This window comes from Zingiber officinale, chromosome 1A (assembly GCF_018446385.1).
Source record: "Zingiber officinale cultivar Zhangliang chromosome 1A, Zo_v1.1, whole genome shotgun sequence".
NCBI lineage: Eukaryota > Viridiplantae > Streptophyta > Magnoliopsida > Zingiberales > Zingiberaceae > Zingiber > Zingiber officinale.
The window spans coordinates 79619222-79645183 of NC_055987.1; the positions used below are offsets into that span (position 1 = coordinate 79619222).

Sequence of the window (25962 nt, forward strand, 5' to 3'; positions counted from 1 at the left end):
CTTATTAAACTGCGTGGTTGTGTTTATTTCATTCCAACCAAGTGGGCTAATGATATAAACTGCGTGGTTGTGTATGTATTCCAGCCGAATATGGCTGATGTATATTTTGTATGTAGAAATGTTTCAGATTGTCACCGGTACAAGGGAGATGCTGTCGGATTTTTGTCTGGCAGAGATTCCTTTGGGGCGTGACATCTTGTCTAGTTTAGCTTCTCTTTTTTTGTACATCATTGTTGTAAGAGGCTTCTCCACCTGAAGGAGATCTTTAGTGTGCGATTCATTCCTTGGATTAACAACCTCCCCGGTTGTAATCAAGTCAAATCCATGAGCCTCTTATTTTAGTTTCTTTCTTTCTTTAATTATATACAAGTATTATTTTAAAAGTTCAAGAAGGGTATTTTGTTTTAATTTGTGCAGTGTTGGTCAACCCTCTAATAGCCGGCCACCAACGGTCTCCAACAAGTGGTATCAGAGCTAGGATGCTTTAGGAGGACTAACCGCTGATTGAAGCAAAGACGATGGTCGGACCAAGCATATACCCGTCAAAGTTCAAGGGGGAGTTCACTAGCTGAAAAAAGTGAATGCAGGTATTTTTCAAAATGGATTTCAATTTACTTTTGATAATGGAGTTCGATTTTACAACACCGGAAGGGTATTTTGTTTTAATTTGTGCAGTGCTGGTCAACCCTCCAATAGTCGGCCACCAACGGTCTCCAACAGACTCTTCTCCAAATGAGATGGCTAACCTTGCTTGGCAAATTGGATAAACTTTGTTGCCTGTGAATCCGTAGAGTGGGGTCGCCATAGGCAGCAACTCTCTTCGATCAATTTACAGCTGATCGAATGCCTTCTTGAAAATGATGTTCATAGAACTCCTCGTGTCAACGAAGGTCTGGTGAATGGTGTAGTTGGCTATCACCGCTCGAATGATCAAAGCATCATCATGAGGGATCTCAACACCCTCCAGATCACTGGGGTTGAAGTTGATCTGAGGCCCTTCGGCCTTCTCCTTGTTGCACCCCACAGCATGGATCTTCAACCGTCGATCGTATGATTTTTTTGGTAAGGTTAGAGTCGCCACCAGTTGGTCCACCGGCTATCATGCCTATCTCTCCTCGAGAAACATTATTCCTATTTTCTTCTTCCCGAGCGGATGGTCTATCTCGCTCGGTTGGGGCCCAAGACGAATCGGTGTCGTCCCTCCGCTGATGTTGGTGATGGTGATGGCAATGGCGTTCGAGCGCCCTTCTATCGTCCCGACGCTCAGCGGATCTATGTCGTGGTCGCTGATTGGGCGAAGGTGATTGGCGATAGTATCCTCTTGGAGCCGGTCGGCTGACCATCAATGTCAGTCCTTGGCAATTCCACGTGTTGTGCGTCGCCGACTGGTGGAATGAACAAAACATAGGCGTCCATACCTTTCCCTATAACGCCTTAGGCCGATCAGATGCCACATGCTATACGGCATGTGCCCTGGTCTCTTGGTGCGGCCATGCTCCTTTAGCCCTCGTCCCCTTGGGCGACAAATGGCTACTCGTCGGTCGATGCACGATCGGTGTTGTATTCTCAGTCGGCACCTCCTTTCTTCTGACTGCTTGGGCTTCTTCCACATTGATATACTCGTTGGCCTTCTTGAGTATGTGGTCGAAGTCCCTGGGCAGCTTCCTAATGAGTGATGGAAAGAAATCTCCCTCGGCGAGCCCCTAGGTGAAGGCATTCATCATGGTCTCGAACGAGACCGAGGGGATGTCCATTGCACTTGATTGAAGCACTGAATGTAAGCGTAAAGCTCTTCCTTAGGCCCTTGCTTCAAGGCGAAGAAACTGACGCTTGTCTTCTGGTAGCGTCAGTTGCTGGCGAAGTGGTGCTAGAACGCGGCTTGGAAATCCTTGAAGCTTTGTATCGAGTTGTCCAGTAGCCTTTTAAACCAGCGCTGCGCCTATCCGGAGAGAGTCGTGAGGAAGACTCTGCACTTTACTCTGCCTGTGTACTGATGCAACGTAGCTTCATTGTTGAACCGATCCAGATGATCATCGGGGTCGGTCGACCCGTTGTACGTCCCAATCGCCAACGGGGTATAGTGTCGAGGTAGAGGGTCTTGTAGAATCTCCTCTGAGAACTGCCTGTTGATCCGTTCGGGAGATGTGTTGCTTCGGGGCGCTTTACCTTTACATGCGTCCTGAACGGGAGCATCATCTAAAGACGATCCTCGCTCCTGATGCACTTAGGCTATCTCCGAGGGGGTTTGGAACAGGGCTCAATGGAAGGGGATTGGTTCGGGAGGCACATTCCCCTGGGTGCTGGTCAGCCTTCGGTTCTGCCCCCATATAGAGAGTTGCTCCTCTCGGTCTTCTTGCCCCGCTCACCTATCGACCGCCGATGTTACAGGCTGCGGCGCTAGCCGATTGGTCATCGCCTATTGTTGTTGTTGCTCTATCATTTTTGCTGCTCATGCTTGCATGAGCATCTCTAGCTCCTCCTGAGTGAGCATCATAGTGGTTTGTCATCCAGCATCTTTCATCTTCTTGGCTCGGATTCAGGTGATGTTCCCACACACGGCGCAAAATATGATCCTATCCGAAAGTCGATGAGATGGATGTTGGGGGTGTGGCACTCTTGCTGACCTCCTGTAGACTTCGCTCTCATTTGCAACATAAGCAGCGTCAGTGCCGAGCCAGGGAAGGAGTCCTCAGCGATGGCCCTCGAACGCTCAAGTCAATCTCCGGTGAAGCAAGAAGAAACAAGAAGAAGCAATGAGAATTGTAGCGCAATAGTAGGAATCGCGTGTAAAGCATACCTCCGCCGATGCTTAGAACCCCGTTTATATAGAGCTCCGGAAGCATACGTGCATGCTTCCCCAAGCGAGCACGCATCTCAAAGCTTTTTCTGAAAAGACGTGTCAGTAAAGTGTCCCTGATATAGTACCTTAACGGGCTGAGCATATCTCTGAAGTGGCAGTGGAAGCTTCCGCCGTACGATCTTCTGTCTGACCATGCCGCCTGTCAGCGACACTAGCTCCCAAACGGATGTCAAAAGATATCCTGTTGTGTCTGTTGCTTCGCCAAGCGGAATAGCCACTCGGCCAAAATTCTGTTATCCCTGCGCTGTCTGCTGTGGCGCTGAGTGGGATAGTCGCTTGACTGAAAGTCCACTGTCCAGCTGTCGTCCGATGTCGGGCCGAGCGACAAAGTCGTCAGCAAGAAGCCCATTGTCCACCTGCTCTATTGCTGGGCCGAGCGGGATAACCGCTCGGCGGGCAGTTCACTGTCCACGTGCTCGGCTGATGTCGAGTCTATTGCTAGGCCGAGGAGAGGAGCCGCTCAGCTCGGCTTCTGTGCGTTGATTTGATTACTTCCTGCGTCGAAGATGATGGTTTGGTACTTAATCCCCGGTCGGAGTATGCTTCGCCCGACCGGCCAACACTGTCCACCCATTGATCGTCTTGACTTTGACCTCCTTTGACCTCCACCGTGGCATCGAGGTGGGGCCCCTCATCATCACTGCATCAGAGATCTATAGGAAGAGGTTTATAGGAAACAACCAGAGGTTATTTCTCTAGTAATGGTGAGCACTTGGTGTGCAATCTCAAGAAATGCATATATAGATTGAAACAAGCTTCTCGTTAATGATATTTGAAATTTTATGATGTCATATCTTCATTTGGTTTTTTTGAGAATATCATGGATTAATGTATATACCAGAGGTTAGTGGGAGCAATATTTGTTTCCTTATTTTCTATATAGACGATATTTTACTTGCAACCAATGATAAGGGTTTACTATATGAGATAAAATAATTTCTCTCTAAGAACTTTGATATGAAAGATATGGATGATACTTCTTATGTCATTGGAATTAAGATATACAGAGACAGATTTCAAGGAATCTTAGGCCTATCTTAAGAAACCTATATCAACAAAGTTTTAGAGAGATTTTGGATGAAAAATTGTTCACCAAATATAGCTCCCATTGTGAGAGGTGGCAAATTCAATATGGATCAATATCCGAAAAATGATTTTGAAAGAGAACAAATGAAAAACATTCCTTATGCTTCTGTTGTAGGAAGCTTGATATATGCTCAAGTCTGTACTAGACTGACATTACATTTGCTATAGACCACTGAAAAGCTACAAAGAAGGTGATGAGATACCTTCAAGGGACTAAAGACTACATGCTTGTATTTAGACAAGTTGAGAATTTAGAAGTGATTAGCTGCTCTGATTCAGATTACGTTAAATGCATTGATTCATGAAAATCTAGATATATTTTTATGCTAGTCGGTGGAGTTGTGTCTTGGAGAAGTGCAAAGTAGACATTGACTGTCACTTCTACTATGGAGGTTGAGTTCGTATCATGTTTTGAGGCGATATCGCATAGTGTTTGGATGAAGAGTTTCATTTCAAGGCTTAGAATTATGGATTCTATTTTTAAGTCATTGAGGATATATTGTGACAATTCAGCTACTGTCTTTATAGCTAAGAACAATAAAAATGAGAGTCGAACTAAGCATATTGATATTAAGTATCTAGCCATAAAAGAATGTGTTAGAGATAAGACAGTGGTTATTTAGCACATTAGCACTGAATTGATGATTGTTGATCCTTTGACTAAAGTCATGCCACTATTAAAATTTAGAGATCAAATAGAGAGGATGAGACTTGGTTCACTTATATAATTTTTATTGTTAGAACAATTTGGTTATCAATGAAACTCAATTATGATATTTTTCTTATATTTGTGTACATATTAATTAATTTGAGAAATATAGTAAAGTTGGACCTTAAATATGTTAGTCCCTTGGCGACCGACTAGAGAGGGTGAATAGCCTGCACAATAAAAATAAACAAAATCCCTTTTCGAACTTTACAGCTTTATTAGTCTAACACTTGCATACAAAAAAATAAGAGACTGAAAAAGAAGAGACACAAAAGGGTTACTTAGTTTACAATCAGGAAATTGTTAATACAAGGAAGTTAAAGCTCACTAAACAATCTCCTTCAGGCGGAGAAGCTCTTATAGCAGTTGAAGCACTCAATTATAGAACAAAACTAAAGAGGAATTAATTACAAGTGTTGTTCTGACCTTCTGGTACCGGGGTTGTATTTATAGCCTTGGTCGGGGCCCTTAGAAGGGTTCCAGGCGCCTAGAGGGGGATAAACTTTTATCCCCGTCACAACAGGACACGCCACATCACGTTTGGATAGTTTTTCTCATCTGGGAGCCTGGACCAATTCCAGGTGCCCGGACCATGCTGAACCATTATCAGCGACGATGCTTAAACAAAGCGCCCCCGGGCTATCCCGGGGGTCCCGGTGCCTGGACCAGGTTCGGGCGCCCCAGACCTAGTCCTGGTTGGGGGCGGGTTTGGCCAAACCCGAAACCCACCCCGCCTCCCTTTGGACCCGCCTCGCTACGTCCCGTGAACAGGCGGAGCAGGTCCAGGTTAGACTCGCTATATTTATTTATTTTTTATTTTTTTGAAATACAATATAAAAAATTTAAAAAATTAATTAAACATTAAATTTATTTTCAATATTTATATTAATAATATTTTATAAAAAAATATTATCATAAATTAAAATTTATCCATTTTAATTCAATTAAAAATTGATTATCAATTTTTATTTAATTAATAATTAATAGAAAATTTTATATGGGGTGAGTCCGACTAAACCCACGACCCGCTCCGAACCCGCTTGAGACTCGTTTAGATGGGTTTAAACCCGCTCCGCTAGGATGGGTTTGTTACGGGTCCGGGTTTCAACCCGCCCCATTGCCATCCCTACCTTTAGGGTCCCTAAATATACACATCTTTCACGAATAATAATACTATCTATAGAAGAGGTTTGGAGTGTTTAAAAGGCTCTAAAGCATTAAACATCAAAAGGGATGCCAAGCGTTCTTCAAATATCAATAGCTGGAGGTAACAATAGATTTATTTTATTACATTCAATTATCTTGTTTATTTAGACACAAGCATGATCATCCAATGGATTAGATCCAATGGAAGGTCGTTGTGCTCGTGGTCATAGTAAGTAGATTTTGATTGAGGAAGTCAAGCATAGTGAAAGACAATTGAGGATTAAGGATTTACAGAGATAAGTTACAAATTTAACTCAACGTGTGATGATTAAATATTTACAGAGAGAAGTTACAAATCGTGAAATACGTGATCGAGAAGAGAGAAGTTACAAATCGTGAAATACGTGATCGAGAAGATCAACATGAAAATTTTAAATTTTGAGTTGATCCAATTAATTTTTTTTAATAATTGATTTAGTAAAGTGGATCGATTCTTGGGTAATAATAAAGTCATGATGAATTAGTTAGTTACCAAACCCAAAGGTCTAGTCATGATGAAAGTACTTCTGATGCTCACGAGACCGATTCCATGTGCTACGGCTGAGGCGTGACACAATGTATCGATTCCCATCTTTGAAGGAAACCAAAAAAAAAAAAAATTAAGGTTTATCGCATGTCTCAAAAACAATGCGACGACGAACTCTATCATCCATGGGAGAGAAGAAGAATACAGATACGGGTTGGGCCGAGATCTAATCAATTGGGTAAAAGGTGATAACGCTCATCCTAACACCCTGTCGTATCTTGCCCAAGGTCATCACGAGGGAAGTTAATCACGGTAACCGGAGAAGCTAGTGCGTAATGGGAAGAGAGACACGAGGACTAGGAATTTATGCCCTGACTACCCCGCAATTCGAACCCACGATCTCATTATGCAATCTTCTACGCACTAACCACTCTGGATAACCCCGTGGGACTGGGCCGAGATCTAATCAAACCCCACAATCAGATGGTATGGGTTTCAAAGGAGACAATTGGAGAGAAGGCCGAACTAGGGCTGTAAATGAACCAAGCGTCCGTAAACAAGTTTGGTGTTCGGCTTGGTAAGAACTTGTTTATGTTCGTTCAATATACATTAAATTAATTAAACAAACAAACTTGAACAGGTCGTTAAACTAAACAAACAAGCTTGAACACATATGTGTTCAGCTCGTTAACGTTCGTGAACAATGTTCACGAATCATATCTATTAATAAAACTCTTTTCAATATGCTAAATAAAAATAAAATAAAATAAAATAAATAAATAAATTTAAATTATCAATCTTAATAACCAATCAAACAATTTAAAATTTTAAACAATCAATCAAACAAGCTTGAATTGAGAGTTTGATAACATCTAAACGAATCAAACTCAAATCAAGCTCAAGTCAAGCTCGAACCAAGCTCAAGCCAAACTTGAATTGCGAGCTTGATAACATCTAAATGAATCAACCTCAAGCCAAGCTTCAAATAAGCTCAAGCTCATAAAAAATAAACTAAGTTAAGTTTGAACATTCATTTCAAACGCTTGGTTCATTTACGTTGACGGAAGCTTCTTCGCCGTCTTTCTCATGCCATACCCGAGGAAGATCCCAACTCTACCATCCTCGGCAATGTCAAAGACAACATCAAGATCGAGAACATGAGCCTAGCTAGCAACCTCAACACCGACGCACTCGTCGGCATCCCCACGCTCCGTACCATGAGCTTCAAGAACAACAGCTTCGGGGGTGCCATCCCGGACCTGACCAAGTTCGCCGGCCTCCGCTCCGTCTACCTCTCCATAAATAGGTTCTCCGACGAGGTGCCCGACGGCCTGTACTTCTCGCGGTACCAATTCTCCGGGCTGATTTCGAGCTCGCTTGCGTGTTCGGCAAGGCTCCTGAAGCTACGCATCGACGACAACCAGTTCGACGGTCGGATCCCCAATTTCTGGCAGCCGGGACTATGGTTGGTCAACCTATCCAATCACAATCCCAAGGACCCATCCCGAGGCGCTTTAGGAAGATGAACGCCGACTAGTTCGCCGGCAACGACGATCTGTGCGACGTGCCTCTGAGCTACGAATACGGGTCTCCGAGGAGGTCGCCGGGATTCATCGCGGGGATCATCCTCATTTACATCGCCGTCTCATTAGCAGCAATTGGATCGTCATTCATCTTCCGCCGGTCTCAGAAGCAGCACACGGACGCAGGAGGGGTGCTTCCGACGACCCAAGCCGCCAAGATCGAGCTTGTTCCGGCGAACAGGGAGGAGCATGCGAGCGGGCGCAGTGGAAAGAAGATACCAAAGGAGGAGCAGGACCAGCTGGCGTTCGTCAAGGAAGGCAGGGTCAAGTTCAACATCCAGCCCGTCAAGTTTCGCCTTTCTCTCCGCCACCACGCGGACTGCAAAAGGATGCAGTGTTTGGAGGCCCTGCACCATCTAGATGAGAAGGAAAAGAAGAATTGCTTCCCTACTGTGCAAATCATCACAACGTTGATTCACGGTGCTGGTCTTGCAAAGAACCCTCACCATGCACGCAAGTTGTTCGACGAAATGGGTGAAAGAGGTCTAACTCCCGACAGGGCGGCTTATAATGCTCTAGTGGGCGCGTTTGTAAGGGCGGATGATCTTAAGTCTCTTTTGGTGATCATGGACAAGATGGAGAAGTTGGATGAATGCGAAAGGAAAAAGTTCCAATTCAAAGGGAGTGTATGAGCTGCGAGATTCCATTGTTCTAGAACACGATCTGTTTCACGATAAAAGTCAAATTGAAGACAAGGAAGGCTTAGAATCAGATTCGGCAGAAGGAAAACTGCAGAAATTTAATGCTGATACATTGTAGTAAAAAGGTGTAATCTGCCATCCAGCTTTACACAGTCAGAGGTAAAAGTTTAATGCCAATACAGCTGATGATAGTGGCTGTAAAAAATTTGAAACAAAAATAATTAGGGATATTGTAATAGATTCATCTGACAGAAATTTTTTTTTTTTTTTGCAAGAGAAATTATGGGGAGTTGCAAACTGAATATTTCAGTTTACCTCCGTTTGAAGAGGTATTTAAACGAGATGGTAATTCTGCCTATGAACATTGGGATCACTAGACAATTGACAAGAAACTAGAGGTATCTGAAGATATTGACATGGAATTAGAGGGCAATATTACCGATGAGCTTCATTTTCTTACTTCCGTTGAAGATGAGCTGGAAGTATTTGACTTGAGAATAATTCACCGGAGGAACAGAACTGGTTTTGAAGAAAATAAAGCGTTTCCAATTATTTTGCAATCAGTTATAGCAGACATATACTATATCACATAGTATCTTGGTTCAAAGCGTTTCCAATTATTTTGCAATCAGTTATAGCAGACATATACTATATCACATAGAATCTTGGTTCAACTGCATTTAGCAATGATGTTAAGGCACATGACCTACATACAAGAATGGATGCATCCCTCAAGATAAAAAAGAATGATAAGGATTTCTTAGTCCAGAGTTTGGATGAGATTAAACTTCTGAAGTTTATGAACAAGTACGATCCTGCTGATGACCATTTATTGCACCTTTATGACTATTTCTACTATCAGGAACAGCCCATTGCCTAGAATTTGTTACAAGCTAACTTGTATGAATTTTAGAAGCACAATCACAAATCTAGTGGTGTGAAATACTGCCCATTGCCTAGAATACAGGATACAGCTCGACAATGTCTAGAGGCATTAGAATTCCTCCACCATCTGAGGATATTTCATTGTGATCTGAAGCCTGAGGATATCCTTAGCAAGAGTTATAACAGATGTGAAATTAAGAGTATTGATCTTGGCAGTAGTTGTTTTGAGTATCTGTATCTGTGCAGTCTCATTCTTATAGAGCCCCTGAAGTTATTGTAGGTCTCCCTTTTTGTCAGATGATTAATATTTGATCGTAAATTGCTTTTCCCCCCTCCCGATGTGACACCGTACCCCCCCTCTCTCTCCCGTCAAATGACAAATTTATTCTTTTTCTTTTCTTTATTTTTTAAAAATTTTATTTAATTTTATTTTTTAATTAATTTTATTTATTATTTTTTTCATAATACTTATATATTTTTAATTTTATTTAATTTAATTTTTTAATTAATTTAGTTTATTATTATTTTCATTAATACTTATATATTTTTTAATTTTATTTAATTTTATTTTTAAATTAATTTTGATTATTATTTTTTAAATTTTGATTTAATTTTATTTTTAATTAAATTTGCTTATTATTTTTTTATTTTTTCAAAACACCCTTTTCTTTTAAATTACGATCTTAAGTCTTGACATATATTAGAATTTCCATTCCTTTTAAATTATTCATCTTCCAATCTTGACACATGTCAAAATCTATCATCCCTTTAAATTACCTCTCTTCCAACCCTTGACACATGTCAAAATCTTTCATCCCTTTAAATTATTCCACTTTTAACTCTTGAAACATGTCACTCTTTTTAAATTACTCATGTCAAAATCTCTCATCCCTTTAAATTACCCCCTTCCAACCCTTGACATATGTCAAAATCTTTTATCCCTTTAAATTATCTCACTTCCAACTCTTGACACGTGTCAGAATTTCTCACTCTCTTTAAATTATCTATCTTTCAATTTTTGATACATGTCAAAATACTCCTCTCCTAAAATATATAACTAAAAATAAACAAAAGATTATAAATATATAATAAAAAATTATAAAAAAATATGGATCAACAGCTTTTTTTTTTTAGCTTGAGCAACACATTTAGAGAACTCCTAAAAAAAATTATTTTAAAAAAATAAAACGGACAAAAAAATAGATTAACAAAAATAAAATAAAATTAATAAAAAATAAAACTTAAAAAATAATAATAATAAATTAAAAAAAATATAAGTATTGGTGAAAATAGTTAATTGTTTGAAATAGCTTTTTTTTTTAAGGGTAAACATGTCATTTACGAGGGAGAGAGAAGGGAGGGGGGAGGGGATGCTGACAGTTGGGAGGGAGGAAAAGCAGCTCTCTATTTGGTCCTTGGTTGCATCCTGGCTACTGTGTACTGGTGATGTCTATTTCAAAATGACTCCGTAACCTTGATACTTGCCCGGATAATAGGGATCCTTGGTCCAATTAACGAGGAGATGCTTACACTGGCGCAAAAAAAAAACAATAAAAGATATACTTAGATCGATGAAATGCAGTTAGTAAATTTTATCGATTCAGTGGAAGAAAATTTCTTCTTAGGTTATTATTTGAGTTAAAGACGTCTCTGCGTCTTTCATTGGGAAGGTGTCTTCATTAGATTTAAAGGCGTCTCCGCGTCTTTCAGTGGGAAGGCACCTTCAACCCACATGGAAAGCGCCTTCAACTTTGATTGAAGGTGTCTTCAATCTGATAGATTTGAATGTTGCCAAGGATAATGTTTTATCCTCGGAAGATAAAGTTCTATTCCTTGAAGGCGCCTTGAACCTCTATTGAAGGCACCTTCAAGTTATGGATAAGATTCTACAAGGACTATAAAAAGACCTCTGGACCTAGGAAATAGATAACAACTTCTGTATTGATTTCCTAGCTACTTTCTGAACTTCCAACGAGTATAAAAGGCTTCTCCACCTTTAAAAAAGGAGATCTTTAGTGTGTTTATTTGCCTTGGATTAACAAGCTTCTCGGTTGTAACCAAGTAACTCTTTTGACCTCGTTTTTTTTGTTGTTCATTTATTTTTTTTACTACTAATCTAAATTAAAAGTGGAGGAAGGTTTTTTCTTAAACAGCAAGTTCACCTCCCCTCCCTCTGGCCTACCTGGGCCAAGAATTAGTATCAGAGCGAGGTTCGCTTTAGGAGGACTAACCGTCGAACGAAGCATACGAGATGGTCGGATCAAGTATCTACCCACCAAAGTTCGAGGGGGATTTCGCTAATTGGAAGAAGAAGATTGAGGTATTTTTCAAAACTAATTTCTATTTGCTTTTAATAATGAAATTTGGTTTTGTAACACCTGAAGGTAAAGAAAGATACAACTAGATCAAAAAGGACCAGGCCGATTTTGTGGCAAATGACAAAGCAAAGTTCCATTTGTTAAGCGTCTTACTGTCACAAGAAGTCAACCAGATCAAAGCCTACGAGTCTGCAAAAGAGCTCTGGGAGAAATTCCTGGAACTATACGAAGGAATCTCGGAGGCGAAACTTACGAGACAGGACCTTCTCAGAAACCAGATCAGCAACATCAAACTAGAAGAATGCGAACCGTTACACACCTTCGCTCAAAGATCAAGGAGCTCATGGACTCACGAATCTCAGAGAAAAGGTAAGTAACCGAGATTCGCTAAAGTATGCTCTTAACGCATTCCCTATAAATACTGAATGGACACCATTAGTAGATGCTTATTATATGTCTAAGGATCTAGATTCAACTACTTTAGAAGAATTATTTTTAACTTTTGAAGTCCATGAAACGAGATGTGCAGGTCCAAAGAAGGAGCATAACATTGCCTTAAAGGCAAAGGCAGACAAACAAGATTTAAAATCTTCTCTCGATGATAATGAAACAGAACTGATGGTACGTAAATTTAAAAAGTTATTTAAAACTAAAAGATTTAATCAAGTGCAGGCTACAAAAAGAAGGATAAGATACTACCACTACAATGAAGAAGGGCATGTGAAAGATAACTGCCCTAAATTGGAAGATAAGGACAAGAGTAAGAACAAGAAGCCTACCCAAGCAAACAAGTACAAGAATATGAAGGCGACATGGGACGAAACGTCGTCTGAATCGAAAATTGAAGTCATCGCCAGACTTACGCTAGTGGCAAGTCACCAAGAAGATAGAGATGAAGCAAGCTCGTCCGAAATGAGTATCAAAAGCATCGATGAAGGGGGAGCGACATCGTAAGAAAGCAGTACTTCACGGGGAGCTTTGGATCACGAGATCGACAAGGTAAGTCATGTATGGTCTCTTCCTCCTGACAAATTATTTCAATTTATAAAACTATTAACAAAAAAATACTTTAAATTAGAAAAAGAAATTAAAGAATTAAAATTAACTCTAGCTAAATCTTGTCGATTAAAAGAATTTGATAAAATAAAAAATGAAAATGAAAAAATGAAAAATGAAATAGAAAATTTAAAAAATCATGCATGCTCAAATATTCAATATATTAGAAAATATAGTAGATTGAATTGGTACCTTAAATACCATAAGGGTCAGATTAGGAAAATTTCACAGAAATCCATACTTAAGAAACTTTTAATTAACCCAATAGGAAAGAACTTATATTGGTTTCCAAAATCATATTTGGATTGAATGTTTTTAATAATGACTTTCAGAGTAAATTAAATATTAAATTTTTTTAAGAGTCTTTGTCTAAAAAGTGATTGTTGTTCTAATATCCAAGAAGGCCTAATGCCTCGCCACAGTTTGGAAGTCAATTATTGAAATAAGTATTTAATTGACTAATTGTTAAGCATTTAGAAGTTATAAAAATACCTTAATTTACTGTTAAAAAATTAATTAAATATATTTTTTAATTTATTCTTATCTTTTTTAAATAGTTAGATTTTTTTTTTCATTTTTACTCTTAAAATTTTAAAAGTACCCCATTTTTAATATGATATAAAGGAAGAGTAGTAAGAGATTAAGTCTAAGGGGAGAGTAGTACATCAAATTTTAATTTTTGTACGTGTAAAATATTTTACTTGCAAAATATTTTTATAACTAGTTTTTTATTTATGATTTACCCTAACTTAACTTGGATTTGATTACATCAAAAATGGAGAGATTGTTGGTACCCCATGGTAGTTTTGATGTGATCGATCAAGTCAGGTTAGGTCCTGTTAGTGTTTAACCCTTTTATCTAAGTGTACAGGAGCTTAGGAACACAGGAAGTCAAGCGGAAGACGCAGCTAGTAAGAAGGACGACACGGGAGAGAGTCGATGGGTTCAATGCATCTGAGAGACGAGGTGCTGCGAAAGAGTACACCGACGGACGAGAAGGACGCATGTGGCGGTCCGAGGGACAAGAAGCCGGGGAGGAAGTTTGCTCGAGGAGAAGGTTGAAAAATGGATTCGGGTGAGCCCTATTCTGGTTGGCCAAAATCACCCTAGCAAACAGAGCAGCAAAAGAGCCAAAAAGGAGCTATGGAGCTGCTGGAGGCGCTTTCATTGGAGTTAAAGGCGCCTCCGTGCCTTTCAATGGGAAGGCGCCTTCAACACACATGGAAGGCGCCTTCAACCTTGATTGAAAGCGCCTTCAATCTAGCAGATTTGAATGTTGCCGAGGATAATATTTTATCCTCGGTAGATAAAGTTCTATCCCTTGAAGGCGCCTTGAAACTCTATTGAAGACACCTTCAAGCTACGGATAAGATTCTATAGGGGTTATAAAAAGACTCTTGGACCTAGGAAATAGGTAACAACTTCTATATTGATTTCCTAGCTACTTTCTAAGCTTCCAACGAGTGTAAGAGAATTTTCCGCCTTTAAAGAAACGGATCTTTAGTGCGTTTACTTGCCTTGGATTAACAGCCTCCCCGATTATAACCAACTAACTCTTTTGGCCTCTTTTTTTTTTTTGTTGTTCATTTATTCTGTTTTTTTATTACTAATCTGAGTTAAAAGTCGAGGAATATTTTTCTTAAATAGTCAGTTCACCTCCCCTCCCTTCGGCCTATCTGGGACAAGACATCCCACTTATGGATGTTTTACAACAAATGCCCAAATTTGCTAAGTTCATGAGGCAAATAGTTTTGAACAAGAGAAAGAAGAAAGGATTTGAGACTATCGCTTTGACAAAAGAGTGTAGTGTCTTACTCTTGGATGCACTACCTCCTAAGCTTCAAGATCCACGAAGCTTCTCCATACTATATAAAATTGGCACCACAATAGTTGGAAAAGCTTTCTGTAACCTAGGAGCAAACGTAAGTCTCATTTCCTACTCCATGTGCAAAAAGTTAGGTTTCAATAATCTCAAATTAACTACTATGACACTATAATTAGTTAACAGTTCCTATAGATATCCTATGGGGATAATAAAAGATGTGCCAATGGAAGTGGAGAGTCTCATTTTCCCTACAGACTTCGTGGTCTTGAACATGGAGGTGGATCTAAAGTTTTCACTAATTCTTGGAAGACCTTTTCTTGCCACAGTAGAAACTATGACTGATGTAAAGAATGATAAATTATCTTTAAGCATTGGCAAGGACAAATTGAAATTTGTTTTGTCTAAGGGATCTAATGAAGTTTCCATTATTGAGAGTTCTTTCAGCAAGTTCAATCAAGTCAATCAAGATGAAGAAGATCACCATCACTCGTTAGAGAGACCGTCGAATGAAGCAACATATCAATTATTAGTTTTAATTGATTCAAATTATAAAGTTAATTAAAGATTGATTAAGTTACTTGATTTAGGATTTAAATTCATAATTGATTGATAAAGAAATTAGTTTATTATTATCTTTAGTTAATGATAATATTATTTTGAATTAAAGTAATTAATTGATTCATTTTTATTTAAATGTTAAGTAGTTTATTAATTAATTAGGTTAGAACTATGTCTTTAAGATTAGAATTGAATATTTATTAAATAATTATTTATTTTGGATTATCAATTATTTTTTGATAAAGTTGATAATCTATTTATGAATTTAATTGAGTGCATAGTTTTGATTAAGAATTAATTTTTATTTAAATGTTTAAATGTTTTGATTAAGAATTTATTTTTATTTAAATTTTTTACTTTTAGATTAATTAAGATTAATTTAGATAATTTTTTACTTAATTTTGAATTGAATTAGAATTAATTAAAGTAATTTATTAAAGTTAAATTAAAGTTATTGATTAATTAATTAAGGTAATTTAATAATTAGTTAAAGTTTAAAGTAATTAATTAATTAATTTTGAATATAATTAATTAAGGTGGATTTTATATACAGAGTAATTTTTGAACATAAAGTGATTTTTCACTTAATTTCAATTTTAATTAATTTATTAATTGAATTGGTTAAATAATTGATTTATTTAGAATTCATTATTAGTTTTAAATTTGATTATTAATTTTCTTAGTTAACTTTTTATATTAATTTAATTTAAATTGGTTTGGGATATTAGGAATTCTTGAAAAAGGTTGTTTAACCCTTGTTTGATTCAAACTTAACTTTAGGTTCTTCAAGAAAAAGTTTATATAGTAAGTTTCTAGACTGTGGTAAGTCACAACGGGCATTGTTAGAGTAAACACATCTGAGATAATTTCCCAAAAACTATTGGGCCCTTGATGCCTGGTTAGAGGGGGTGAATATCCGATCACCCACTTCAATCGCTTCCTTCAACTTGTTAGTATGCAGCGGAAATACAAGCAACACTAACAAGAAGAAAGCTAATCTACAAGACAATGAATAAGAAAAAAAAATACACAAACCTAACATGTTTACTTGACGATGACCTAGAGAATTAGGAATGAGCTAATTCGTAGCACAACATTCACTATTGCAATGAAACCAATGGCCTAGAGCAATTTTAGAATTAAGGACTTCCTCAAATTTAATTTCTGTTTAATCTTACCTTCCAAAAAATACAAATCAAACCTTTATCGATTTTTGTCTAGTCTAATTCGAAGTGTAAAGCAAACTAGAATTTAATCTTTAGCCCTCATGGGATCGACTTATAAATTTTATTACTTGACGACGCCCGTGCGCTTGCGGGTACAACATATCAAGTTTTTGTCTATTTGCATTTTCAGGAGCAGTATGAAGCAGAAAAGGATTCTAAACGCGCAAAAGAATATCATTTTACAAAGACTAGGACCTAGCTTTGTCTTCCCGTGGAGAGAAAAGCCAACTGTATAGCTTCTGGGACCAGGGCTGTATTTATATCCTTGGTTGGGGCGCCTAGAAGGGTTTCCAGGCACCTGGGAGGGGATAAACTTTTATTCTCGTTGCAACAGAACATGCAACATCGCGTTCCGGATAAAATTATGCTCCAATCACCTAGAAGGGTTCCGGGCGCTCGGAGTGACCAGGTTCGGGCGCTCAAAGCCAAAAAAGTCAACATCATATTGACTTTTTGGTCTCGGTCTTGGCTCTAGTTCCACGCTCGCTTGGATGATCTCAGCCATCCAGAATAAGGCTCACCCGAACCCAACTTTCGGCCTTCTCAAGCAGCCTTACGCTCCTGACTTCTTATCCCTCAGAATTACCACGTGCTTCCTTCTCGTTGTCCACGTACTCTTCCGTAGCACCTCATCTCTCGGATGCACCAAACCTGTTAGCTCTCTTTTGTACCGTCCTTCTTGCTAGCTGTGTCTTTCGCTCGACTTCCTGTGCTCCTAAGTTCCTGCACACTTAGACACAGGGTTAAAAATCAACAGGATCTAACCTGACTTGGTTGATCACATCAAAACTACCTTGGGGTACTAATAGTAATTAGATCCTATCTCCCCGAGATTAGAATCTCGTCAAGGTCTCATCTTAGGTTTTCCAAATGGACCTAAGCTAGACCGACGTCTACTGTTCCCTCAACCGGATACACACCCTCACTGGATCTCTCCTCTAGTTACTTACCTTTTAATTATCAACTACAATTACTTGACTTTCCTTTGACCCACCAGGTCTTCCCGTTAGTTGTCAGGTCTGCAAACCCAACTAGATTTCTATTTGTTGTCAGGTCCTAGGGACCCCAATTGAAGTTCCCGCTAGATATCAGGTCCCGCGGATCTATCTAGACTTCGCACCAACTATCGGATCCCACGAACCTAGTTAGATTTCAGCCTAGTGTTAGGTCCTCCAGACTCTGTGAACTCCTGTACACTTGGTAAAGTAATTGGATCATAGACACTCTAACTTTAATCCACTTGTCATTCATCAAAACCTGAGTTAGATCATTACTGCAAATTACGCTAACACTCTTATCCCGCGAAAACCAACTCTTATTGTTGTTAGGGTAGAAATGTGCTAGAGGGAGGGGGGGTGAATAGCTTGTCACGCTTATTGATGTGCTTCTTCTATGATATGCAACGGAATAAACAACAAGAAACACACTCTACAATGCTAACACAAGGATTTACTTGGTATCCACCTCAAGAAGAGGTGACTAATCCAAGGATCCACACACGCGAGCACTCTCCACTATGAAAACACTCCTTTACGGTAACTACCGACGGTGAAGAAACCTTACAACACTCTCAATACAAGAAGAAAGAAAGGGAAGCAAACACAAGTAAAATCTTACAAGATTTACACTGGAAATCCTATCTTCTTCTTCTTGTTGTAGAATGCCTCTTGACTTGGATATGCACCAGCACTTGCCTCCAAGGACCTTCAAGAACTAGTGATGAGAGCTCGGAAAGAATCATTGTGGATATCGGAGAAGAATTGAACAAAGAGCTGGAAGTCGTGTCGAAGAAATCGCTTGCCAACGGCTATAACCTGCGTAACGGTAGGATCCCAATCGATTAAATGGCTCTCACTTGATTGGGGAGGCTTTGAATCAATCGGTCGATCGATTCAGAGTGCCTCTGTGCTCTCTGGAAATTTACTGAATCGATCAACCGATTGATTTAGCTTAATTTTACGATTTCTAATTCCCCAATCGATCGGTCGATCGATTGGAGGTGCCCAATCAATTGGCTAATCGATTGGGAGAGGTTTTGTGCGTGTGATTTCAGCTCCCAATCGATTGGAACATCTTCTTGTCACGGTGCACTTCCAATTGATCTTCTAATCGATTGGACTTCGGTTTAATCGATTGGTTGATCGATTGACCCACTTTTGACTTGTCTAAACTCAAGTCCAACGTCTCCAATTCCAACATCCGGTCAACTGTAACCTGTAGGAACATTATGTCTAGCATCTAGTCAACCTTGACCTGTTAGGACTTCTTCACCAAGTATCCAATCAATTCCTTTGATCCACTTAGACTTTTCCTCTTGTGCCAAAATGTCCGGTCAACCTTGACCCATTTGGACTTCCTTCCACCAGATGTCCATTCATCCTTGACCCATCTAGATTTCTTTATGCCAAGTATCCAGTCAACCATTTGACCTACTTAGACTTCCCACACCAGGTGTCCGGTCAACCTTGATCCACCTAGATTTCCTTGTGCCTGGCTTCACTCACCAGGACTTTCACCTAGCTTCACTCACTAGGTTTTTTCACCTGCCTAGCTTCACTCACCAGGACTTTCACCTAGCTTTACTCACTAGGATTTTTACCGGTCTGGCTTCACTCACTAAGACTTTCACCTAGCTTCACTCATTAGGGTTTTCACCTACCTGGCTTCACTCACCAGGACTTACCCAGTCAAGTATCTGGTCAGCCTTGACCTACTTGACTCTTCTTCACCTGCCTGGCGTCACTCACCAGGACTAGAAGGGTATTGCACCAGCAATCTCCCCAATCGGACGATTGCACCTGCAATCTCCACGTATTGTCAAACATCGAAACCCAAACATCTAGACTCAGGCTTGAGCCAACTCAAGCCTAGTCAACCAGTTCAACCTTGACCCAGGGATATTGCACCAACAATCGTCATCGATGTCTTCTGCGTTATCTGAATGAAGGCGCCTTCTAAGCTCTCGAAGGGACCTTCCATAGCCCTCCTCAAGGCGCCTTCCTTTGCATGGAAGGTACCTCGAGTAATATTCATCCGAGGTATTTTGTGCTCCTTTCTCCCTGTAAAATATGTTAGTCCGACAAAACATAGTATACCCTGTAAGACAAAGTTAGCATAATAAAAATAAGTAGTTTAGTAATTTAATCCTATCTCTCTGAGACTAGGATCTAGTCAGGGTCTCAATTTAGATTTCTAAAATGGACCTAAATTAGACATGCAGTCAAATTAGGACTCATTCTCACTAGAATACTCTCTTTAGTGCTTACCTCCACTTACCTATCAAATATTTGATTCTCCAAACCTGTTTGGATTTTCTCTGGCCTTATTTAGTATTTAACCAAGATGATTTATTAAGACTTGCCTGCAACACTAAGTTGACACAATAGATATAAAATAGTAAAGGAAAAAAATAAGTATGAGCATTATTAATAATTTGCTGGAGTTTAGTTCTCCAAGACTTTTCATTACCTAGGGTTACCTCCTCCTAGGGTTATCCAGCTTCACTCACTAGGACTTCCATTACCTCGGTTCACAACCCAGGACTTCCACCACCTAACTCACTCACTAGGGACCAACTTTACTCACTAGGACGCCCACCACCTAACTTCACTCACTAGGGTCCGACTTCACTCACTAGAACTTCCACTACCTAGCTTCACTCACTAGGACTCGACTTCACTCACCAGGACTTCCACCATCTAGATTCACTCACTAGGGCCTGTCTTTGTAGGATCGAAAAGAATTTAGATATCTCCATAATTGCATGATATTGTTCACTTTGGGCCTAAGCCCTCATGGTTTTGCTCTTGGGCTCTCCCCAAAAGGCCTCATTCCAATGGAGATATCTTTTCTCTTATAAACCCATGATCTTTCCCATGTGTTTCCAATATGGGACTATGTTTGCAACCTTGCAACCCCAACAATCCCCCCCTCAAACAAAGGACCATAGGCTTCCCACGTCCGATCCTCGACCCACCAGGTCTTCCTGCCCCTCGGTCCACCCGACCTACTAGGACTTCCTTGCCTAGTCGCAACTATGACTTCCTGCCTAGTGTCTGGTCCTCTCGATCTGAACATAGGAGCTCCCACTTTCTTTGTTCGAGGTCAATATTGTACCCACATGGCTCAATCAGACCATAGCTCTTGTGCACAGTCGGCGGTTAAACCTTCTGGCAGTCCGGGCTCTGATACCAATTGTAGGATCGAAAAGAATTTAGATATCTCCACAATTGCATGATATTGTCCACTTTGGGCCTAAGCCCTCATGGTTTTGCTCTTGGGCTCTCCCCAAAAGGCCTCATTCCAATGGAGATATCTTTTCTCTTATAAACCCATGATCTTTCCCATGTGTTTCCAATATGGGACTATGTTTGCAACCTTGCAACCCCAACAGTCTTTACTCACCAGGACTTTCACTACCTATCTTCACTCACTAAGGTCTGACTTCACTCACCAAGACTTCCATTACCAAGCTTTACTTACTAGGGTCTGACTTCACTCACCAGGACTTTCCCTTGTCTAACCAAGTTAGAAATTTTAATTGCTAGTTATCTAGTCCTGACTAGACTTCTCTCTCCCAAATATCAAGTCTTGTTTGGATCAACTCTTGGTCAAATTGACTAGACATAAGTGCATTGTCAAACGTCAAAACTCTAGAGGTCGATTGTACCAACAATCTCTCCCTTTTTAATGTTTGACAATTTTCTTAAGTTAGACTTGGGTCTTTATGGATTTTATCTCAAAGTTTGAGAGATTCAAAAAGTTTGGAAGATTATAAATATTTTTAACTTTTCTAACATCACTCTCCCCCTTTGATACACATCAAAAAGACATAAACTTAAGATTACTCTCCATTAGGTTTTGCACCAACAATACCATTTGAAAGACAAAAGTAAGTGTTTCAAAAATATAATTTTTAAAGCATAATTTTCTAGAGTACTTGTTAAAGGGGACTTTCAAAATAATTTTTTAAAGTGGTGTTGCAGACTAATTTTAAAGTTAGTTTTAAGGCAACTTTTGACACTTAATTTTCAAAAAAAAAATTACAGAAAGAACTTTTCAAGTATTTTTCAAAGAGATGTTGCAAGTGTTTTTTTCACAAAATTTTCAAACATAAAATTTTATAAGAATTTTGTAAAATATTTTTCAAGGCATTTTCAAAGAGGTTTTTCAAAGCAATATTCCAAAGAATTTTAAAAACTGAGAGTTTTGCAAAAGAGTATTTTTGAAAAGATTTTCAAAGTAATTTTTAAAATAATTTTTCAAGTAAAGTTTCAAAGATTTACAAAACTAATTTTTGAAAGAATTTTTAAAATTATTTTTAATCTTTCAATCAAGACTCTCCCTCAACTTGACACATTCTTATGAATCCTTGTTAACCACAAAGAAAACTTCCTATGTGTCTTTGGGGTTGATCTAAATCAAAAGAATGCCTTAACTATTTTTCAAGACAATTTTAAAACAATTATTCTAGGATAATTTCTAAATTTTTTGAAGAAGTATTTTTTTTCAAGCATTTTTGTTAAAGAAAACATATATTTCTATAGTAATTTTAAAAAAAAAATCACAAAGATTTTGAAAAATTATAACTATTTTATCAAAAGTTTAAGGATAAATTTAAAAAAAAAAATTAAATTTTTTTTATGTGATTAAATTTGTCTTTTAAATAAGTCTTCCCCTTAACCTGATATATTTTTTAAGAAACCCTTATAAATCACTTATGTGTTTGGAGGTCTACAAGTTTATGGTTGACTTTAAAGGATCTAGATACTAAGTATTGGTCGACAATTATTTTTAAAAGTGTATACTTTGAAACCTATATAAGTAATTGTAGTCATGACTTCATTTTTTTCCTATCATCTCAATCATTCTAGATTTTCAAACATGACAATCTAATGTATTTAGAGTGTAACACCCGACCTTCTTAACCCTAACTTAAGGCACGGACATTACTCCTTACTCATACCTAGTAACGACATTGTTATATACACATTGCTCGGTTCAGAGATCTAGTCTGAACTTATTTCGACTATTAAGTCGTGGTTTGGAGCGATGCAGAGCTGAGATGAAGTCTCGAGCTGTTAGAGGGTTTGGGTCGTGTGGCCCTGACCGACCGTGTAATCTTACCTGAGAAGGAGCTAGTCGTGGTCGTGTGGTGATGACCGGTCGTGTAGCCTTACCAGGCACAAATTTGGGCATGGTCGTGTGTGCCACACGGCCGTGTAAGGCCTTCCCTGCTGGAGTAGGGCACAGCCGTGTGACTCCACACGACCATGTCACCTTGGCAGAGAGGAAGAGGGGCATGGCCGTGTTTCTCACACGGCCATGTCACCTTGGCAGAGAGGAAGAGGGGCATGGTCATGTGGCTCACACGACCATGTCACCTCGGCTGAGATGAAGGGGTGCACAGTCATGTGAATCCACACGGTCATGTCATCTTGCTCGAGAAGAAGAGGTGCACGGCCGTGTGGCTTCACACGACCGTGTCACCTTGTCCGAGACAAAAAAGGTACACGGCCGTATGAATCCACACAGTCATGTCACTTTGGTCGACAGGAAGAGGTGCATGGCCGTGTGAAACCACACGGTCGTGTCACCTTGGCCGAGAGCAAGAGGTGCACGGCCGTATGAATCCACACGGTCGTGTCATCATGGTCGAGAGGGAGAGGACCGTGGCCGTGTGAATCCACACGGTCGTGTCATGAGCCATGTGGGGGTCACACCCAGCCCTACAAAAGGAGTTGTTCTCCCCTTTGTACTCATCCTTGGACTACCATTCTGTCCCTTTACTTGAGGAAGAGTCGTTGACACACTAATTACTATTAAACTGTAAATTTACCATAAACAACTCTTAGTGGTATTTTAATGCATAGTCAAAAGGTAGGAAATACACTAACACCAAGTTTTATCACATTCCTTGCACTAGCAAGTTCCAGAATTTTCTTCCACAGTTCCGTCGCACACACACACAAAACACTGCTCATGCTGCCCCTCCTTACTTGAGCTTTCCTTTACCTTTATCTGCAGTATAAGGAAATGCAAATCTATAAGAGGATGCTTAGTAAGTACCATCTACTCATAAAACTATGTATTTAAAGAGAACATGCTTTTTAAAATTGCTTGCGGAAAGCACCAAAAATTACAATCGACAGTAATTCATGCTAAAACACATAATTCGGAAACATGTACATGACATGTATTTTTAAATAGATTTATCATGAAAAATATTAACTTAAAAACTTTGCTATTAATGAAAAGAACACAAGAATCTTGGCATAATATAAAATTCATCAATGCTGCACTTATAATTCGAGTTCTCAAACTTAGGAATGCTTCCACTCAAACAAACAAAGAATTTTGAAAACTTTATATTACATAACTAATGAAAATAATAATCAATTTGCTTTGAACCTGGCATTGTACCACTTTGCGTACATTCTTAACAGAATCCGAGGTAGCTAATCCCGAACCTATCAAGGTACTACTAGGCGATCTAGGGGCCTAGGGGCGATCTAGGAGCCCACCCATGGACCTTGTGTCCAGTACATGCCTTTCTAAAGTAAAATACTTTCTTTTAACTATTAATTTCTTGTACTTGCACTTGTTTGTCATTTAAACAAACACCTTATGTGCGCTTAAATCCCCTCACACTTATAGGGAAGCACTTTAGAGCACTTGAACCTGCTTCTTAGCCCCAAACTAAATGGGAAGCAATTCAAGGTTCCCTACACATGCTCTTAATCCCCAAAACTCTAGAGGGCATCTTACATAACATGATATGCATCTTCCTTAACATGTCTAAAGCATATCTCAACATGTATCTTCTAAATCATGCATAAAAGACATTACAAAATGCATCTTCGAAGCAACTTATACTGCAGGTGAGTGGTACTTACATCCTTTCGCTAGATCTTACTATTATAAGGTGTAGGGAAGACAATCCTCCCTCGTATGCCTTAATCTCTGAGTCGCCCTTCACCCGCGTACCAATCCTTGCGAAACTCTCCTCTTAAATCCTCCCCTTGAAGAACTTAGAAGCTTGAAAACCCAAGTTTCTTGATCTTGGTCGAAACCACAAAAGAGAAAAGAGAGGATTCGGCTAGGGAGGAAAGGAAGAGGAATGAAAATTAGGTTTTGATCTCATCCATCCCCTTATATACTAAGTGGAAGTTGAAGCATCTCTCCACATATAATATATATATAATGAATTATTTCATATTACTAATGTGATACTTTACCACCGCCTAATGGCTACTTAAACCAAACTCAAGTAAGAGGTCTCAGCTTCAAATCCTAGCCCGGGCCATTTATGAATATATTTTTATTTCTTTTCTCTTCTTCAATTTCTTTTTGCTCTTTTGGATTAGAGGAAATTTACGAGTGTTACAATCCCCCATATCTTATAAAAATTTCATCCTCGCACTTAGAACAATTGTGGATGCTTCTGTCTCATATCATCCTCGCGTTCCCATGTTGCCTCTTCGTACTGTTGACTTTGCCACAACACTTTTACTAACGATATCTCTTTGTTCCTCAGCTTCTTAACTTCTTGATCTATTATCTAAATAGGTCGACTTTCGTAACTGAGATCCTCTTGAACTTGTACCGTCTACGGTTCAATCACTTGGTTTGCATCGAGAACATGCTTCTTCAGCATTGAGACATGAAATATATTATGAATAGCTGACATTTCTTGAAGTAGTTCCAGCTCATAAGCTACCTTGCCAACTCTTATAGTGATCGGGAATGGCCCCACATATGGTGGACTCAACTTTCGTTTCTTCCCAAACTGCATCACTCCTTTCATAGGAGCTACCTTGATGAACACTGAATCCCCAACCTCAAATTCTAGGGGTCTACGGTGTACATCCGTATAGCTCTTCTGCCGGCTCTGAGTAGTTTCTATTCTCTAGCAAATGTTCTGAATGGCTTTAGTGGTGTCCTTGATAAGGTCTGTCTGGAGTCCCATTTCTTTCTTTTCACCACCTTCATACCAACATATAGGAGATCTATATCTCCTCCCATATAAAGCCTCGTAGGGCATCATTCCAATAGTAGCTTGATAGCTATTGTTGTATGCGAATTCTGCTAAGCATAGGTATCAACACCAGCTCCCTCTGAAATCTAAGGCATAAGCCCGTAGCATATCCTCCAAAACTTGGTTCACTCGTTCTATTTGTCCGTCAGTTTGAGGATGAAATGTAATGCTAAACCACAGCAGGTACCAAGAGCTCTCTGAATACACTCCCAAAAGTGTGAAGTAAAGCGACCATCTCTATCAGAAATTATGGTTTTGGGAACTCCTTGAAATCTTATGACCTCTTTTACGTATAATTGTGCTAGCTGTTCAATAGAGTAGGATATTCTAATAGCTAGAAAATGAGCAGACTTAGTCAATCTGTCCACTATTACCCTGATAGTGTCATAACCATTCGTGGTTCTGGGTAACCCTACTAAAAAATCTATAGATATATCCTCCCACTTCCACTCTAGGATCTGGATAGGTTGCAGAACTCCGCCTGGTCTTTGATGTTCTTCTTTAAT

The 25962-nt window shown here is 39.2% G+C and overlaps 1 protein-coding gene across 1 annotated transcript; it reads left to right on the forward strand.

Moving 5' to 3' along the window:
- Positions 1 to 1153: 1153 nt before the first annotated feature.
- On the forward strand, positions 1154 to 8907 carry LOC121999232 (pollen receptor-like kinase 2). Its single transcript, XM_042553940.1, has 4 exons — positions 1154 to 1300; positions 7395 to 7796; positions 7865 to 8710; positions 8827 to 8907. Exons 1-3 carry the CDS (start codon positions 1154 to 1156, stop codon positions 8540 to 8542), a joined length of 1227 nt encoding a protein of 408 aa, XP_042409874.1. The 3' UTR covers positions 8543 to 8710; positions 8827 to 8907.
- Positions 8908 to 25962: the final 17055 nt, after the last annotated feature.